Source organism: Diospyros lotus, chromosome 13 (genome assembly GCF_014633365.1).
Source record: "Diospyros lotus cultivar Yz01 chromosome 13, ASM1463336v1, whole genome shotgun sequence".
Taxonomy (NCBI): domain Eukaryota; kingdom Viridiplantae; phylum Streptophyta; class Magnoliopsida; order Ericales; family Ebenaceae; genus Diospyros; species Diospyros lotus.
The window spans coordinates 1678202-1698217 of NC_068350.1; the positions used below are offsets into that span (position 1 = coordinate 1678202).

General features: G+C 35.3%; 1 protein-coding gene across 2 annotated transcripts in view; it reads left to right on the forward strand.

Annotated features, from left to right (window-relative positions):
* The window catches only part of LOC127788687 (uncharacterized), a 33604-nt gene that overhangs the window by 12177 nt on the left and 1411 nt on the right, over positions 1-20016 (forward strand). The window contains exons 2-11 of one of the 2 annotated variants that reach the window (XM_052317258.1): positions 2243-2313; positions 7335-7410; positions 7497-7569; positions 7688-7739; positions 7982-8043; positions 9460-9523; positions 13169-13226; positions 13314-13400; positions 15794-15887; positions 18718-18822. In XM_052317258.1, the coding sequence (XP_052173218.1) occupies positions 2243-2313; positions 7335-7410; positions 7497-7569; positions 7688-7739; positions 7982-8043; positions 9460-9523; positions 13169-13226; positions 13314-13400; positions 15794-15887; positions 18718-18810 (730 nt within the window). In that variant the 3' untranslated portion in view covers positions 18811-18822. Of the gene's footprint in view, positions 1-2242; positions 2314-7334; positions 7411-7496; positions 7570-7687; positions 7740-7981; positions 8044-9459; positions 9524-13168; positions 13227-13313; positions 13401-15793; positions 15888-18717; positions 18971-20016 lie in introns of those variants that run through there. The other variant, XM_052317257.1, reaches the window with a different exon arrangement.

Below are 20016 nucleotides of genomic sequence, written 5' to 3' on the forward strand. Positions count from 1 at the left end.
ATTCCCTTGATACTCCTAAATCATTGTAGGTATATTCAAGGAGGCAGAGACTGAAACCTAGCCCTATGCAAGCCTTCGCATCCACTACTGGTTCTAATCCAATTACAGACAAGAGAGACACTGACAATTCAATCATTTTTCCAAAGCCAACTCCAAGTAATTCCATCACTGATTCCTCAAAATCCTCTGATAATCCTGTGAGGTCTATTGAATCCATTCCTACTATAGATACATCTAAGAGTGATCTTGATTGGCCTATTGTTCTTTGGAAAGGGACTAGAACATGCACTAAACATGCCCTACACCTATTTCTCTCATATTCTAAGCTCTCATATGCTCACAAGGCCTTTCTTACCATCTTTCATACCATTCCCATTCCAAATTTTTTTTTCTGAAGCTATAGGGAATAAACATTGGAAGGATGCTATGGAAGCCGAGATGGCTGCCCTTAACAAGAATCAAGCGTGGGATTTGGTGCCCTTGCCTAAGGGAAAGCATCCCGTGGGGTGTAAATGGGTGTATACTGTTAAATAAAAATATGATGGGTCCTTAGATCGATACAAGGCAAGATTGGTGGCCAAGGGATACACAGGGTATATGGAGTGGATTACTTGGACACCTTTGTTCCAGTAGCTAAGTTAAACACAATAAGGGTGATTCTCTCCTTAGCAGCTAACCTATATTGGTCTTTACATCAATTTGATATAAAGAATGTGTTTTTGCATGGGATTCTCGAGGAGGAAATATACATGGACGTGGCACTAGGGTATTATGCAACTACAAAGGAGCCTGTAGTGTGTAAACTGAAGAAAACCTTGTATGGCTTGAAACAGTCACCCGAGGCTTGGTTTGGCAGGTTTACAGGTGTGCTGCTTAATATTGGGTACCGGCAAAGCCTAGGAGATCACACATTTTTCATCCATCACTCGGCCACAAGGGGAGTGACAGTGCTGATTGTTTACATGGATGACATAGTGGTCGCTGGAAACAATAAGGAAGGAATGGATAAGCTAAGAGAATGTTTGATGAAAGAATTTGAGATTAAAGACTTGGGAAGGCTGAAATACTTTTTGGGAATAGAAGTGGTTCATTCAAAAGAAGGTATTTTTATCTCTCAACGGAAGTATGTAGTGGATCTCCTAAGTGAAACAGGGCTGTTAGGTTGCAAAGCAGCGGAAACTCCCATTGATCTGAACCACAAGCTAGGAGAGGCAATGTAGGATGATATGATTGACAAAGAGGCTTACCAAAGATTGGTTGGGAAGTTGATATACTTAGCTCATACTCGGCCAAACATAGCCTAAGCAGTAGGAATGGTCAGCTAATTCATGCATAACCCGAGGGAACCTCATCTCAAGGCTATCTATAGGGTTCTACACTATTTGAAGGGAACACCTGGGAAAGGCATTTTGTTCAAGAAAGGTAAGGCCATGCTATTAGAAGCCTACATAGATGCTAATTATGCAGGATCAATGGTGGATAGAAGATCAAAATCTAGCTATTGTACCTTATTAGGGGGGTAACATAGTAACATGGAGAAGCAAGAAACAGAATGTAGTTGACCGGTCAAGTACAGAGGTTGAGTTTTGGATCCATGACCCTAGGTATGTGTGAGTTATTGTGGTTAAAGATATTATTGGAGGATATCAAGATCAAATGGACAAAACCTATGAGACTTTATTGTGATAACAAGTCAGCAATTAGTATCACACATAATCCAGTTCAACATGATAGAACAAAGCATGTTGAAGTGGATAGGCATTTTATAAAAGAGAAGTTAGACAGTGGGATGATTTGTACTCCCTATATCTCCTTGGGGGATCAGCTAGCAGACATGCTAACCAAGGGGCTTCTAGCAGCTATGTTCAAAAGGATGATAGGTAAGATTGGGATGTAGGATATCCACTCCCAATCTTGAGGGAGAGTGTCAACAACAAGGATTCCTAATCTCATTCCCATTCTCGGAACAAGATATGGAACAAGATAGGATTGGTGTATTTATTTATGGAATGTATCTTTTAGATTTAGATTGATTGATGTTTATTTTTATAAGTTATTGTATCCTAAATATTGTATAGGTTTCCTAATCTAGGTTTAGAATCTTTCTTAAAATGTTTTAGCAACTTCCTATTCTATAAAGAAAGCTGGTGTATAAATCAAGGAAACCTCCGGCGAGGTAAATAAGATTGAAGAGAAGGATTTTGGAGTCCTTTCCTGACAGATTTATTTGTCTTTTTTGTAGGAAGGACGCAAAAGACAAACGCATTTGTAGAACTACAGCTCAAGGAAGATACTTGCTATCTGATAATAATGGTATGCCTTTTACTTTCATACCATGGTTTGCGTTGTCCTTTCTCATGCTTTTTGATGCTTCTACTTTACTCATAGAAGCAAAAATGCTTTCTTATGCTTCTATGATATTAAGATAGTACATGAAATTCATACATATTGTTTACATTAGCAAGGAATTGCTATTTTAACAAGGCAGTTGTTTTTGGTTTGATTGGTTACCACCTGGAGGATGATTAGTTAACAATGTGGAACAAGAACATGGTGTGCCACACATTTTACAATGTGTAATTGTACGGGTAGACATGATATAGGTTTTTTTTTAATTAATAAGAAGGCATTAAATAATGTGATACAGACTATTCTTCTTTCAAACTAATTATACAATAGCACATTTTGTTGAAACGTGATGGCCAATTTATATATTTTATCCTGCAAAATCCACTTGAGATTTCAGTTTATTATGTTTGGTACTTTTCTGCTTGTGACAAAACCTTGAAGGAAATAAATATGAAAAATCTTGGATCTCTCTGCAAAATACATCGGTTTAGAAATGAAAGAGCTCTATTTTGGAATGCGCATCCCAATTTGTAATTTGCTAGGGCATTGTCATTCCCTAGTAAGACTAGTATAACATAGTGGAGCCAATGGAATTGATTGAGATCATTTTTTAGTGGAACTTTCCAGAGAGTATTGCCTTGTAAAGTATCATATGCATTAATTGGGGATTGAACATGGTATCCTCAAAATATAGATATTTTCAGTAAAAGAAAATTGTGGAATTGTTATTGGAGCTCAAGGGAATTCTGCAAGTAAAATGTAAAATCTGAAAATTTTATTAAACTTGCTTGAAATGTGGTTTAATGTTATTATTATTATTTTATGATAGTGGGAACCTATAGTCACTGCCTTTTATGTTTGCAGTAAGCAAAACTCATAAAACACTCATAATAACATACAAACCATACAGGCCAAGTAGCACACAGATTCTATGTGCAAGATTATCTGTCTCTCAAGAGGTTTTTGTTAGGAACCTAGGGGTATAAGGGACAAATGGGGCTATAACTAACAAAGGGTTGTGTTGTAAGTGGTTAGGTGGTTAGGAGTTAGCTGAATGATTGTTAGGGAGTTAGGAGAGAGCCTATAAGAAGGTTTGTGTAATAGCTGAAGGGATTATCGAATAATACACGAATGTTTTCCATATTCTCTCTCTCTAGTCTATTTTTCTCCAATTCTCCATACATCTCTCTCTATTCTTTTCTCTCTCTCGTTCTCCCTCTTTCTGTTCTGTTTCCCTCCCCATTCTGTTCTTCTTCTAAATTCCTATTCAAACCCTAGAAAACCCTTGGGTCTTAACAGTTTTATTCCTGGAATCCTGGTTGCAAGGGAGGTTATTTTAGCACTTCACCACCAGTGGTCATGGTTAAGATGGAGTTCAATTATTTTTATTGCATTTTATATAAACTATAAAGGATGTTAGTGATTAATTAATTTACACAAGGGTATTGCAGAACATTTGTATATACGGACTTCTTCATCCTATTTTCAAAGTCAATGGGAAAGAATAAGAAAGAAGGGTCAGTCTCCCACTGTTGTCAAAGGTGAGCGCCACACTTGCCTAGGCACTAGGGGGTAAGGAAAAATCATACCACTTAAACTGGCCGCACCAAACCATCAAACTGTAATCTCACAAAAGAAGTGGTTTTGACAAGTTTAAAAACCACCTAAAGTGGTTTGGCATGGGTTTTGGGCATTAGTAAACTGCCAGTCCAAATGAAGCTAAGATTGTTTAGGGTTTAAGTTTTCTATTTAGTCATAAAACTATGAACTTTAATTGATTGTCAAGTAAAGTAATAAATTCACAATTTTTGGTTTAATAATTTGGACTAAAGCCTTTGGAAAATGCTATCAACTTTTTTACCTCCATCTCAGCTATACTGATTGGTAACTTGAGTGGGTTAGTTTAATTGACAACTCCAAGTTTTTTTTTTTTTTAAAGTTTTTTATTTTAAAAACAAAAATAAAAAAATGTCTTTACTATTGCTATGTTTCCTCTTTTTCTTGTTAGTTGTTGCTAATTATTATAGTTGAAACCACCTAGACCACCCAAACCGGCCAAACTGCTAATCTATAGTTTGGGTGGTTTTAAGTATATAGTGGTTTGGAAGTAGGCAAACTACCATGGGGTTTTGGTTTTAAAAACACTTTCCAAACCGCCCATTGCACACCTCTGCCAGGCGCTTAGGTGCCTCAAGGCTCCATGGAAGCACCTCGTCTACCTCTAGGTGAGGTGGCTTCAATTAGGAAAGCGCCTCAAATGAAGCATTGAAGGCACTTGCCTTGGCGTAAATAAAGAAAACAGGTTAAGAAGAATAAGCACTAAAAATCAAAAGGGGCATGAAAAAGGCACTTATAAGATGAAAACAAAGAGGAAAATAGAAACAGATTGGAAAAGAAAGGAGATTATTGCTTAGTTGTTGCTATTGCTTAAGCGATCACCCAAAGTTGCCTGCTCAATCTCTTCTCTCTTCTTTTATAGCTAGAGAAATTACCATGACATATAGATCACAAGAAGGCAATTCAGAAAGGAGTTACCGAAGGTCAGCTAGAGCTGTCATGGGCTAAGGGGTTTTGGCGAGTGGAGTTACTCACTAATGAACCCATAGTGCATGATGGCATGTGTTAGTCTTCTAGGTTGCTACTCTGATAGCCATCCTTATCTTATTCTCTCTCTATTCTAGTATTTGTGGCTTAGTGATGTGATTGACAACCAATCTCTATGTTTCTTTTCTCTGAAATTCTAGAATATGTTGCTTGCTTTGGGCTAATTGGGCTATTGATTGTTATTATTATTATATTAGACAATTAAGTTAGTTTCTATATATTCTTTATTTGCTTTATAATATATTACATTTTTGTTCTTTAGCATTGTTATTACAGCTACAACAAATTGCCTCTGACTGTTTTTCATTAAGTGGAAGGGGGAAAAAAAGATCCAATTTGGATGTATAATTTTTTGCAAGATCCCAAAGATGTTTCTTTGAAGATTGCCCATTTTTTGGAAGATTCCAAAGTTATTTGCTTAAGCATTATTAATAGAATTTATATTTGAGAGTAGTTTAGAAGTCTTATATACGTTCTATAATAATCTTTTCATCATCATTCATCACCATCAACTACACCTTACCCTAAGTTAGGGTCAGTGACAAAGCATTCATAATGTTAACTAATTTCTAAAAGTCATATTGTAATACAAGATTTATGCAAAAGAACAATGTGGAAATTTTTTTACACTAGATGCTCTTCTTGGTGCAACCTTCTAGCAAGGGAATGATGAAATAAAGTTCCAACACCACCGCCCCTAGAGCCTAGATCAACTGGCAAAGGAAGAATGCGCTGGGGTGTTGCTCTCTGGGCCTTCAGGTTCCTTGTTCAAGCCCTGGCCAGGGGAGGGAAAAATGCCTAGTAGCCTGGGCGACCTTGAACGTTGAAAGACTGCCACACCACCCTCACGTTTGTGGAAAAGGCTAGGGGTCGGACTGGTTGCCGGGTTCCTTGATTTACATCTTCTGTTGGTATTGTGGGGCTGAGCAGCAGGTGTCGCTCGTGATGGTGCGTTAACCAAAAAAAAAAAAAAAAAGTTCCAACACCATCTTCATAACAAAAAGTTTAATGAAATGGTGGTAAATGAAGATAATTAATATGATCGTGTTACATAATATAGTTGATATTATGAAACCAACTTGTACAACATGCAAACATGGCACATATGACAATCTTTTCATGTCAATTATTATTATTATTATTATCACTTTAAGCACCTTGCTTCACTTGGGTGAGCACTTTTTTGAGTGCCTAGTGCCTCAAGCAGCATAATGTCATAGCGCCCTAAAGGTGCTTTCACCGTATTTCCTACTTTTCTAGATGTACCTTACTACCTTACCTTCTCAAGTTCTCATTATTATTAGTGAGGAAGTTAAGAGACTAAAAGTTAACATGAGAAGGAAGTGATAGTTAGGTACTCTTTTAAGAGATTGAAATACCTTAGCTACTTCAAGTGTTGAAATATTGTCTCGAGTATATGGTATAAGAAGAAGAAAAGTGAAAGCAGTGAGTGATGGTAGTGTGCTAGAGGGCCATTGAAGAATTAGATAGAAGTTTATATCCCAAACTGTAATTAATGAAAATTGGGGGGGGGGGGTTAAACTGTAAATATCTAATGTCTTCTCTAGAGATAATTGCCAACTCTATAAATAGAGTACTAGGGGGTGTGTGTGGCCATTCTATTCTCTTCTATTGTAGCGAGTGCATTGTATTCTTTGAGAGGAAGGCTAGAGTTCTGTTTTTTAGCTTTGTAATCTTGGGAGAGAAGTTGTTGTTTTTGTACTCGGGAATAGGGGAGAGATCTTGCTACTGTACTGGTCTTTCTTCTCCTTAATAAGACTGCTAGGAGGGCTCTTTGAAGGCTGGATGTAGGTTTCCTCAAAGGAAACCGAACCAGGATAAATCTGCGCCTATTGCTTGTGGTTTGATTGTTTCTTGTTCTTATTTTCATTCTGTTTTTGATTGCTTATAATTTCTGTTTCAATTCCTATTATTGCTGGGTGGATTTGAGAATGTTGAGAGAGGCATATATCATCCAAGGGTCATTCCGCATAGTCCTAGGATAACATCAGGGATTATAAGATCAATCTCTTGGTCTTTCAATAGCTCTCCCACTTATTTCTATAATTTTCTTGTATTTTAATAGCTTTTCCCCTATTATAGATCTTTTCAATTTTTTACCTGGGTCAATAATTTGGTTGCTTGATTAATAATTGCTTCTCCAGAATTCTTAAGATGCAAGTTACTTGTTCTAGGTGTTGCTACAACTGTTATTGCTCCTGGATTTGTCTTGAAGCCTTGGCTACATATCTTTGTTTAGCTTGATTGAGTTATGTTGCAACTTTTTTTTTTTATTTCAAAAAGTATTCAGAAGTTTAGGATTCTAGTTTGTTTTATTATTTGCCAATGTTGCACGTCTCCTAAAGGACTTTAAGTTGCAGGTAATGTATGTAATGCGCTATCAGTTGACCCGGAGTCTCGTTGCTGCCCTGAAAGTGGAGAGCAATTTGCTTGTCAGTGAGTTATCTTTGATTTGGCAGTTTGAAATATCACATCAGCTGAAATGTGGTGCAGATTACCAACATCTTTCTTGATTCATGCAGTGGATGCAACCTTGTTACACGGTGCTGCAGTTCATATGAATTTTGTGTGTCATGCTGCCAGAACCCTGCAAAAGTATTGTATAACAAGTTACCTAGTTTTTTTACTATAATTATGTTAACGTTAAAACATTTTCTTTGTATTTTGAAATCATCAAACAAGTCTTCAAAATGAAAACTACTGCTTTTACCAGACTCAGAAGGCACTGACACTGAAGGTGAAGATAGCTAATCAAGCAACAGCAGGTAAATTTCCACTTTATTATATTAATATACACGAACACATTAATAGGTTTATGAAGTTTTTTTATTTAATATTAAATTTTTTTTATAAGTTAGGTGAATTTTGAGGTCAAGTACTTAGAACCAAATAAGAACCAGCCAAAAGAAAAGTCACTATATCATTTTTCTTTGTTAAGACTTCACATGACAAATTTTCAGTGGATCTAAATTTGTTGATGAGATAAATGTTCTTGATCCTTTTCCAGGCACCTACTCAAGTGTTTTTGACTTTTGTGCTGGGAGGTGTCGCCACAATTCAGAGAGTGTGGTATGTAATGATCTCTAGGTTCAACTTCGTTCTATCTCCCCAAGATGATTATTGACCTTTCTCAACTTGCAGAGCATGACATGAAAATCATACTTTGAATTATTTATTATTGTTTGTTGTTGCTTTTGAACTAGTTAGACATTTTATTATTTAAGGTTGAATATGTGTCATGTAAACAAGGGTATCATCTTGCTTTTTTCTTTTTTATAGTTCCATTTCTTCAACTAGTCATTTGTTAAGTTATGTTCAGATTTAAAATGTAGCTGGTCTGCATATGGCTTAGTTGGTGTAGGTTTTAGGATTAATTTAATCAATTTATTAAATTAGCTTAAGCTAGTTTTTTCAATAAGTCAAGTAATACAATTTAACTAAATGGCAAGTCAGTATTTTTTATTTTCTGAACAAAGTAGTGCAGAGCATTTAGATATAGTCAAATTTCAACATAAGGTTTCTTGGGGATTGTTTATATCTTACTGCATTATGGCCACCGGCCTTCTTACTTTTTTCTTTCTTTTTTTTGCCCCCCTTTGGGTGGGGGGGGGGGGGGGGGGGATGGGGTTTTTGGTACCTTGAAAAAAGAAGAGCGTTTTAAGAGAAGTAGGTTAGCATATATTTGGAGGAGCTACTAACCCTTTTATTAATTCTTTTTTTTCTTTTGTTTTTTTGGTCATGCTGCAGTATGGTATTTTCTGCTTCCCCAAAAACCTAGAGTGGATATATGTCACTTATAATTTTCAAATAAAGCAGAGGAGACAAAGGATTGAAAGGAGAAACCCCAATGAGTCACTGAGAATGAGACAGGAAACCAGTGAGAGTTCAAATGCAGAGACCTCCAAGTTCATGTGACTTGTACAGTTCAATTTTTTCTTTGTTTTTGTGATTTTTTTTTTTTTTTTGGGGGGGGCTGTGGTTTGTGTCTGTCTATGCATGGGAACATAAAAATCCTGCATGCATGTTAACAACGGGTTTCTTTCATGCCTGTATCCACTAGAGATGTGTCATCCTGAAGTGGGAAAGCCTTTTATTAAAAATATTCATGTGTACACATTTGAAAACAGGAAAGGAAGACAACTTTTGAGCTAAAGCTCCTTGCTTTATGGTAGCAGTATACAGCCTTTGTTTCACTTTATTGCCTGGTTTTTTCCCTAGGGCTTTCCTAATTAGAAATAAATTTTAAATAAGTCATCAGGCTCTCACAGACGTGAAACTGGTTTGTTTCTCAGTAGTCTTCATGCAGATTCTGATTTTTTATAAAGATCAGCATCATATATTGAACTTAAAAGTTTTCTTTGCATCTAATATCATTTCTATGTTCTGTGATGCACCCTTTTGAAATGCTGGAAACTATTTCACAAACCCACATACTGGATTTTATACTGCAGTTATAATTTATTTTTGGCCTTTTTAATATTTCAGGTTCATGAAAATGCTTACCTTAGTGACTTCCATCACTGCTTTTCTATTCCTTCAAATTCATCAGGTGAGCATGCAACAATTATGGCAAGAATGAAATGTTTTTTGGTTGTAAAAAATATGAACCATTTAATATTGGTGATTCCTGTTTTGTTTGGTGATAGATTCAATAATACAATTGGATGGAAAAATGTGTGAAAATTTACTGCAAACTTAACTTCTATATATTTACCTTTTACCTATTAGACTGAATTTTGTATCTTTGGATGCAAGAAGAAATAAAGTTGGAATTGTTGTTCTCCATATTACAATACTTTCTTACATTTTTCAAGATTTGATCCTAAGATACGCCCTTTTTATTTAGGGCAAATATAAAAAAAACCAAAACCTTTTTACAAATTTGCAATTTTATCCGATCGTTTCAATTTTGGCAATTATATCCCAATTGTCTCAATTGCGTGCAATTTTATCTAACACTTGAAATTGATTTAGAAGGTGTATGTTAATGCTGATGTGGCATGTCAGGTGTTATTTAATAATAATATTTGTGGGACCCACATATACACATAAGTAAGAAAAAAAAAAAGAAAAAAGAAAAAAAAAATGTGAACAGTCGATGTAGCTGACTGTTGTCAGCAACCTCCTTGCCTGTCACCATCTACCACCATCAGAGCTTCTCGTAGGCATTGTCGACTGTTCGCCTTCTTTGGTGATATGAGAGATAATGGAACCCATCTACTTCTGTCGACTATTCACCTTCTCCGTCAACTATTCACCTTTCGTCCCCTGTCTCTCTCTCTATTATGGGTTCATCTTTTCCTTTCTTCCGTTGACTGTTCACCTTCTTCGATGATGAGAAACCCTATGGATTCAGTCTTTCGCCGATCAACATCTACCATCATCGTGAGATATGCCGACAACCTAGATTCAATTCAAACCCAGATTGAATCTAGGTTCAAATTGAACCCATAACAGAGAGAGAGAGACAATGGCGTGTGATAAGGTTTCTTCCCATTGTCGTGAGATATGCCAACAATCGATGATATGAGAGATAATGGAAGAAAGGAAAAACAGAGAGAAATGAGAGATAAGAGAATAGAAGAGATAAGGGTGGAAAGCGATGATGGTGAAAGTTGATGGGCAAAAGACAGTTGCAGACAACAGAAGAAGAAGTAGAAAATGGAGGAATCGTCAACGATGGTGGATCAATTGTAGAGGCTGACATTTGGTTGTCGGGAGTAAGTCGACAATCGAAGAATGTGAATAGTCGATGGTGACTATGAGAAGCTGTAACGGTAGTCGACGACAACAAGCAAGGAGGTGGTCGATGACAGTCAGCTATGTCGACTATTCACATTCCTTTTTTTTTACTTATATGTAGATGTGGGTCTCACAAATATTATTATGAAATGACAATTGACATGCCACGTTAGCATTGACACACGGCTTCTAAATCAAATTTTAGGTGTTGGATAAAATTGTACCAAATTGAACCAATTGGGATATAATTGCCAAAATTGAAACAATTGGATAAAGTTGCAAATTTGCGAAAAGGTTTGGGCTTTTTTTGCTATTTGCCCTTTTATTTAATGGTACAACATATAGATTCTTGTTTTCCTTTTCTCTGAAAGTAAGCTAGCTCCAAAATTTCCTGATTTGGATCAAAATAGTTCTCATTTTGTTTTAGGTAAAAATTATTGGCTGATGAATCAAATTGATATGCAGTGTAGGAGGGAGTTGCTAGAGTACCTCTTCGCTTCGATGAAATGGCATTTGTTTTTGTATTGAATTAACATTATACTTAACTTCGTTAAGTTTATATGCCTAAGGTAATATTTGCATGGACAAACTTCCTGTTCTGTAGTACTACAACTTTATTTTAAAATGTTTTACAGAATGAGAGTTTCAATGCTGTGTCTACTAGTTATTCCTGTACTAGTGAAACTGAGCTAACTGCTCATAGCTGCATAGAATAAAGTAAATTAGTCAACCAATATAAGCTTATGTGCGAACCCGCATTAAAGAAATATCAAGAGACCCATCCTTTGTTGCTGGGAAAAGGAGGTTTTGTAGTCAATGAAAGATGATAAGATGCTGCCTACCCTGTAATCCAGTTGAGTCCCTCCAGCAGTGGTTGCTATTCTTGTTGAATTCCATGTAGATTGATATCCGGGAGTTAAACTGCCAACACAGACTATTAACTCTAAATGGGTGTTGAAGCTACTAGGAGAAATTGCTGATTCTCACAAAGTATGTGAATATCCTATACTTATTTTATGCTCTTGTGGTGTTGGGGTAACCCCTTGAGCTACTTTTTGCAGTATAGAATAGTGCAAATTCTGTTCCAGTACATCTTTCCTACTTTAAAATTAACCCACGGCTGTTAAAACAATGCCTATAGTCAAAATCTGATTAATAAGAAAATTGTAGGCAGGAATATGCACCTTGCCTGCTCTTAGCAGCCTCTCTGAAGTGGTGAGTTGTACCTTGGCTCATGATCCAATTGTATTTCCTTTGCTTTAGTTTCCCGTACCTCAAATATTTTGCAAATAAATAGTGTGTTTGCAGGACATGCGCTAAGCCAATTCCCAACACCCCCCCCCCCCCCCTCCCCCCGAAATTGCCACAAACAATGTAGAACTACAACTGTGTTTGTTTTTATGGATTGGCAAATTGGAAATTACATAAAACAGCAATATTGAACATTTGAGTGACTGTGCAAGTGTAAATTTTAAGAGCATTATTTTGTATGAAAAAATGAGTAGGAATTTGTACATGGTTTGATAAAAGAGATGGTAATGGGAGCAATCATAGTTGATCATGCATGTCCAGTAAAGACAGAAAATTAGTAGCTTACTTAAGTTAATTAAGCAAAACCTTGAAGCCACCTACTTGGGCTTTAACCATATTGATTTCATCTCCTACATCTAGCTCCACAATCTTCTTCTTATAGTCATTGGCTGTCATGATTTATTCACTGCCTCAGTTCACATTATTGGCTTACCTGTTAAACTTCTCTTGTCATAAACTTCAACAAAAATGAATCCTTGTTGGTGTGGTATCGATTTTTGCACATGTTAGACCACCTTATATAGTGGTCCATAGTTTATGAAAGTCTGTTTGAGGCTCTCTTTATGGCCCAACACAAGCCAATGCATCAACATTGTTGAGAATTCATATTAGTTTGATTGTATTAGGTGGTCTGTATATATTAGTTGTACCTTGTATCTAGCTTAGATAACTTGTACATAGCAGTTACGGTAGTTTAGTATAAATGCCCATAACTTTAGCTCAGTATAATTGAATTAGTTTTTCCTCCAAAATCTTTTTACCCTCTTATTTTCTCTCAGTTCTGTATATTTCACAAACATAAGTGTCAAGAGGGTTTCAAACTGGGGACCATGTCTTGTGCAGTTTAATTGCACTCAGAGCTCAAAGTTCATCAGTACCAAACTTAAAACTGCAGGTGAACAATGAGCTTATATGGGAACATAATTTGTTTCTTCCATTTATAAACTTTTGGGGAGTTCAGTCATGAGGGTAACGGTAACATTCAGACCTTGCAATGAGGAAATCACTGCAATTATTTGTAGGATGTTACTTTTTGTCCGGTACTCTTTGTCTGCTTATTTATGAAGGCCTATTTCTTCCAACTGAATAGTTCCTGCTATGAAGAATTGAAATTCTAATTCTTGAGAATATGGTGCGACAGGGACTACTGATGCTCTTGTGGAGGCAAGACTAGCTGGCATCAGTATTGTTATTGGAAGGTTAGCCGTCCTCCCTATTTCTGTTCTCTGATCCTTGCATCTTCAATCTTCAGCTGATCTTATGTTCGTGCTTTGAATTTGAGAAAGACAAGGAGAGTCCTGTGATTCTGTTTGCAAGTCAAATGGGAAGACCTGTGTCCCAAACAAACTGGTACTCCTTAATCAGTGTGAAATGTAAGCTTCAATTTTCATCCTTTTGTCTTTCCCTGTTTTTATTTGGCTGTGAACTGCTAAGTCTGCTAAGTGAACTTAGAAACTGATTAGTCAAACTAATTTTCTTTCTAGCTATGATTTTTAGCATAGCTTATTGAATTTTAGTTACAATCTATAAGGTCGACAAACTTGTGTTAAAATGTATATGTTGGTTTTTGTTTGTTCAAATTGTATAATTTTCAGTTTTCACTATCTTCTGTGTCATGAATTGCCTAATGTAGGATCATAATCAATTTTTAAATTTTTATGTAACTGGCTGAAGGGGGGCATATGGGTAGCCGGTTGGAAGTGAAAGTACTTCCTTTGTTTCCTGTAGCTTTCTTATTGACTAGTTTGTTTTTCATAATCTTAGGAGGATTTGCTGTCTGTATATTTTTCTGTAACTCATTTGAAGGACCCTTTCTGCAGCTAGATGACATTTGAACTATGTTCTTACTCGTAATGATTCCTCCTCTTTCACTGTGATCATAAATTGCCATTTGAACCATTATTTTTATCATCTTTTCTTTTTTATAATTTTATCTTGGGATTGGCCAAATCCCAAGATAAAATTTACTTCTTATCAGATGCCATGACAGAACATTTCTATTTCTTATCAGATGCCATGACAGAACATTTCTATTTCTTTAATTGCAATTATCTCATAGGGGATGAAATCCCATAAAGCTGATGGATGGGTTGTCTAATAAAAGATTTTTTTGCACTCTCAAAATGTATTGAAATTAATAGTAACTAGAGGTGTGCACGGTCCAGTTTGAAAGAATCTGGAAACTGTAATTTATGATTTGGTTTGATTTAAACAACAGTGTGAATGACATAATAATTATATAATTTTTTTATCTTTAAATGAAAACTAAAAAAAGGGCATAAAAATATATCAAGCATAATTGAAAAATCATATAACGACCAATGCAATAACAAGATAAATCACAAAATACTAATTCAAAATTATGAATATTTCATCACACAAGGAAAAATGTAGCATTCTGTTGAAAAAATTACAATGTACCATAAAGTTTTAAGTCTTGTAAATTACAATTCAACTCATAACTCAAAAATGTTCAAACAATTATTTGCAGAGTTTTCTTGTTACCCTTGTTTTAGTTTAGGTTATAAGATTAGTTTGTTGCATGGCATAGAATGTTATGCAATAAAGCACCAACACGTGCAAAATATGAGTGTAACAAAAATAAGAAATGTTAAAATGGATGTGCGACTATATAAAAAAAGATAAAATTAGAAATAAGATTATTCATAATGAGGTCGGATCGCACTAGCTCTTGTTGAAGATACAATGTGTAAGACATGATTAAGGCGGCTTGGTTATTCAAGAAAAGATCAATATAGGCTCTTTTGAGGAAAGTGGATGGAATAGAACAAGTAGCAAAAGGAGTAGAGGAAGATCAAGAAAAACTTAGTAGGAGACACTTATATAAATTATAAGGGTCTTACAAAATATGAGATCATAGATAGAAACGATTGACGAACTAGAATTTATTATTTATGTAGCCAACCCTATACTAGGATTAAGGCTTGATATGTTGTTTTAGCTTAGGCATTTGGGCTTCTATATAAATTTCTATAAGAAATCATCATCATCATCACATTGAGAATACAAATCCATGCAAAAGAACAATGTGGCAAAATTTTACACTAGATGCCCTTACTGATGTATCCCTCTAGCAAATGAATGATGAGATAAAGTTCCAATACCATTTTCATAAGAAAAAGTTTTATGAGATGATAGTGAATGAAGATAATTGATGTGTTCGTGTTTCATCACATAGTTGATATTGTGAAACCAACTTGTACAACATAAAAATATGACTATATAAGAAACTATAATAAAAAAATTATTTATTTGTATTGATTTTTTTCTTATGACATTTGTTTCTATATATATATATGTTGTATAAAACTCCTATACAAATTTTTAAACAATTTTTTTTTGGTAAAAGCTTTATCATTAAAATATTTTTTTGCCACATGATATATTTTTTGGGTATATAATAATGTAATATTTCAAGATATAATTTTTTGGGTGTAGAATATATAATAAATTATTGTATATTATATTTAATAAATGTACAAATCAAACTGTTTAAAAAAAGAAGTCAAAACCAAACCAAATGAGCTGGTATGGTTTGGTTTAACGGTGTGGACCAAACTATTCGCACCCCTATAGCTTAGATTGAGCAATTTAAGGCCATTCTCACTTCAGTGGCACTTTTTGCAATGTTGTCTCTATTATTTGTTTCCAAATATTATTATTGTGATTATTGTCTTCAAATATTTATTACTGTTGCTGTTTTTATGAAATTTTCTTTTTACCTATTATTCTCATTGTTTAATAGCATGAAGAAATACATGAGCTGCAAAGGATCATGTTTGGCAAGCACTGGAGCAGACCAACCTGCTGAAGTTGTTGAAGATGCCCCAAGACATCTGGTACTTGTGCTAAATTGTGATGGAAATTTGGTTATAAAGCTTGCAAATTGTGCATGTACAATAATTCATGGAAAGAAGTTTATCTAATAAAACCTGCCTTGTTATCTTATTCTATAATCACAACAAGCACAAGTCTCAATCCCATTAGATGAGGTTAGTTACATGATTTTAGATTTTCAATCATCTCTATCCATGGTCTTATCTTCTTTAAGGCCACCTGTCATTTTTAGAAGTTTTTCACCAAGTTTTCTTTGGTTTTCCTCTACACTTTTTTTCCTTTTTTGTGACAAAATTCTCTATTCCATTCACTTTCCTTATATGTGTCTATTGATCTTATCATATGTCTAAACTATTTTAATCGTGTATAATTTCACCAAGATTTTTTTGTTTCATACCCACCACTCTAATTTTATTACATGTAATCTTGTTTCTAATTTCTTTTTTCTTATACGACTACACCATATTTCATTTGTTATCATTTTTTGCACATGTTAATCATTAACTGCCCAACATTCTGAGTGAGTCATACAGCAAAGATGGTCCTATAAATGTTTAATAAAACTTTTCTTCCAGCTGTATAGGAATTTTACAATCAGATAAAATGTTGGATGTCCTTGTCCATTTTAATAATTTTTCTTTAATTCTATGAATGTCATCCTGAATAGTCTTCCCTTCTTTTGAACAATTGACCCAATATATCAAACTGATTGTTTCCAGGAATAACTTAATTTTCAATTCTCACCATGACATATCTTCACACTTTTATTTTTCTTGAACTTACATTCTGTATATTCAGTTTTCAACCAACTCAATTTGATACCTTTGAACTCTAAGGTGCTTATTCACCATGACATCATTCCCTTCTTGTGTGTGTGTGATCCACAAAAATGTCATTTGCAAATAACATTACCAAGATACCTCTTCTGGGATGTGCCTTTTGAGTTTATCTATCACAAGAAGAAAGAGGTAATGGCTTAGTATAGATCCATGATATAATCTAATTTAATTGGAAAAATCTCCTTATCTCTTCCACAAGTCTTAGCCCACAGTTTTGCTTGATGATACATGTGGTTGAAAACTTGTATGTAAGCAGGCCAACCTATTTATTTTCTCTAAAACCTTGACTTACAAGGCTTCTCTAGGGATTTTGTCATATGCTTTTTTCAAGTTTATAAATACTGTATTCAAATCAGTCTGTTTATCTCTGGACCTTTTTATTAGATGCCTAAGTTGATATCTTTTCATTGTTCATCTACTAGGCATAAAACCAATAGATTTTGTAGAAATTTTGGTTTTGTTCCTTAACATTGCTCAATCACTCACTCCTAAAGTTTCATACTATGACTCATTAGTTGGATTTTCTATTTTTTACAATTTTGAGTCTCCTTTATTCTTAAAAACGAGCACTAGGCTGATCTTTCTCCCCTCATCAAGCATCATCTTTGATATAAGGATTGTACAAAATAATTTCTCCCTTACATTTCCATGTTACTACCAGTATTTTTTTTTTATTCTACTGTTTTATCATTCTTCATGTTTTTCATAGCTTGCTTTACTTTGTTTGGACAAATATGTCTCTATAACATGTCGTTACTATTTCTTCACAGTTTTACTAAGATGTCCAAACACAACTTTTGTCTCTCCACATTTATTGAATAAGTTTGGGAATAGTATTCCTTCCATCTCTCCTTAATCGCCCTGTCATGTTACCAATACCTTCTAATTTTTGTCTTCTATGCACTTTGCTTTGCATAAATCAATTATTTTTCTCACTGGCTGCTGCAACAATTACATATCAAGCTTTAATCCCACTAGAGTTATTTTGCTACCTATATTGTCTGAGATGATTTTTATGTATTTGCCACCTATGAACTCATAAAGCAGCATTAGAATTTTTCTACTACTGTGGAAGAGGGTCGTAGAAAATTCTTTTAGTTTACACCGTAGCAATATAACTCGTCTTTTTAACATTGTAACTTCGCAAGTAGATGTGAAGCTGGGGGGTATTGTTTTCTAATCATGGAGAAAACACATTAATAATGTTTCCCAATCTGAATCAGCACAAGCAATTGGTAAAGTACGTCATTGCAAAATGCTGATCTAAGAATTATGCAATTGTAACTATTAGGGTCTGTTCCAGATCAGAAAGAAAAAAAATGAATTTTACGTTATCTTGAATTGGCTCAACCATCTGCAGTATGTTAGGATCCGTACTTACATTTCTCAGGAGATTACATTACACTGCATTGGCTTGTTATTTTCAGAACAATATAGCATCGGCATCCTGCTTATTTATTTTACCAACATTTCAGTAACAAAACTTTACATTCCTGCTATTTAAAGTATCTGTAACATTACTAATTATAAAAAAAAGAAGCAGATCTGAAACTTTATCCAGACTTGTTTCCCTGTTAAGAGTTCTACTATAGGGCCAGAAAGCTTCACCGAGAGGCTTACAGAATAGGATCAAAAAGACCAAAATACCCTTGCCCAAAATACAAATTTGCAAGGATGCCATTGCACAGCCCAGCCCTCACCTCTCTCCCTTCTCCCATGGCTGCGCACCAGCGACGGTCGGCGGTCGCGCGGCCATGGGAGAAGGGAGAGAGGAGGGAGGCGAGGGCTGGGCAGGCGGCCATGGGAGAAGGGAGAGAGGTGAAGGTTGGGTGAGGGCATTTGGGTCTTTTTGACCCCATTTAGTAAGCGCGTCAAACAATGTAGAATAATCCCCCTATTAAAGAAATTGAAGTCCTAACTCTATTAGATCGGTAGAAAAATGTGTGTTTATGAGATTAAACCTGATACTGAATTGTTTTCCTCTCATATTCAGCATCCGGGAGCATGCTTGTACACTGAAAAGGAATCGATGCTTTCTTGTGATGGTTTGCATCAGCACACAAGGAGGCTTTGCCCCTGCGCTTAGGTCCACAATTTGGTAAGTTGTCTCTCTTATATATGCTCGCAACATAGTTTCACATGATGGGGGCCTGAGTTATGTAGCTAAATACCTGCCTACGGGCATGTAAAAGTGACAATCATGCTATGAGATACATTCTACATCAGAATGAAATTTTGCATTCAGATTTTCTTTTGCAAATGTTATAAGGACAGGCTTAGAAGCATTCTTAGACCAACAAAGTATGCCCCCCCCCCCCCCCCCCCCACCCCCCCACACACACACACCCGCAAAAGCCACCTTCATAGCTGCTTTTTGGATGTTTCCTTGCTGTATTTTGGTCATGATTTATTCTAGTGTTTAAAGGAGAAACCAAGGATGAATCAACAGTTGGAGAATGCGTTAATGAACCCTAACAATGGTTGGGGCTTAGGAGATATAGAGAAAGCCAGAAAGAGATGGAGGGACAGGGAGGGTTGCCAATCTGGAGAAGATAGGGCCACCGTTGCTAGAGAAGATTGGATTTGCCATTGATGACCCTAAACCTTCTCTCTAAACAATGGCCCCATTCCCCTCTTATATAATGGCCATGGATGAACTTTTCTCCCTTCCTATCTTCTTTCAAAAGTCAAAAAGAGGCTGTCAATTTTAGAAATACATACACATATGGCCATTAAAATTTGATATGAAGTGTATGACCCTAAATGAAGGTATGACAAAAGATAAAAATATATAAAAATCTAGAATTTATTTAGTCGACCCTACATAGTGGGATAAAAGCTGAATATATTATTATTGTCGTATATGGCACAGATGGCCAAATTTTAGAGGAATTGCTTGGAATTTTTTTAAAAAATAATAAGTAGGACACAAATGGCCAATGAACTAGACTTGAGGGGAAGGATAAGTAGACAGGGAAGTAAAAAACTGGGGTAAATTATCATTAGACCTTTATGACCTAAAAATTATTTTAGAAGTCTCGTGGTTTAATTCCTTTTTCTTATGACACCTCATCTATTAATAACACTGTTAATTAAATTTAATTTATTAATTCACCAAATTTAATTTAATTAGGATATAATTGACAGTTAATAATGGGGGTGTCTTAATTAAAAAAAAAAAAAGGTCGTAGCTTGTTTTAGTTTCTTTATTTTCTTGTAAACGATTGAAAAGGATCAAAATGTGAAAGCACACATCAGATGTTTTTTTTTTCCCTTGGGTTCAAATTTTTTT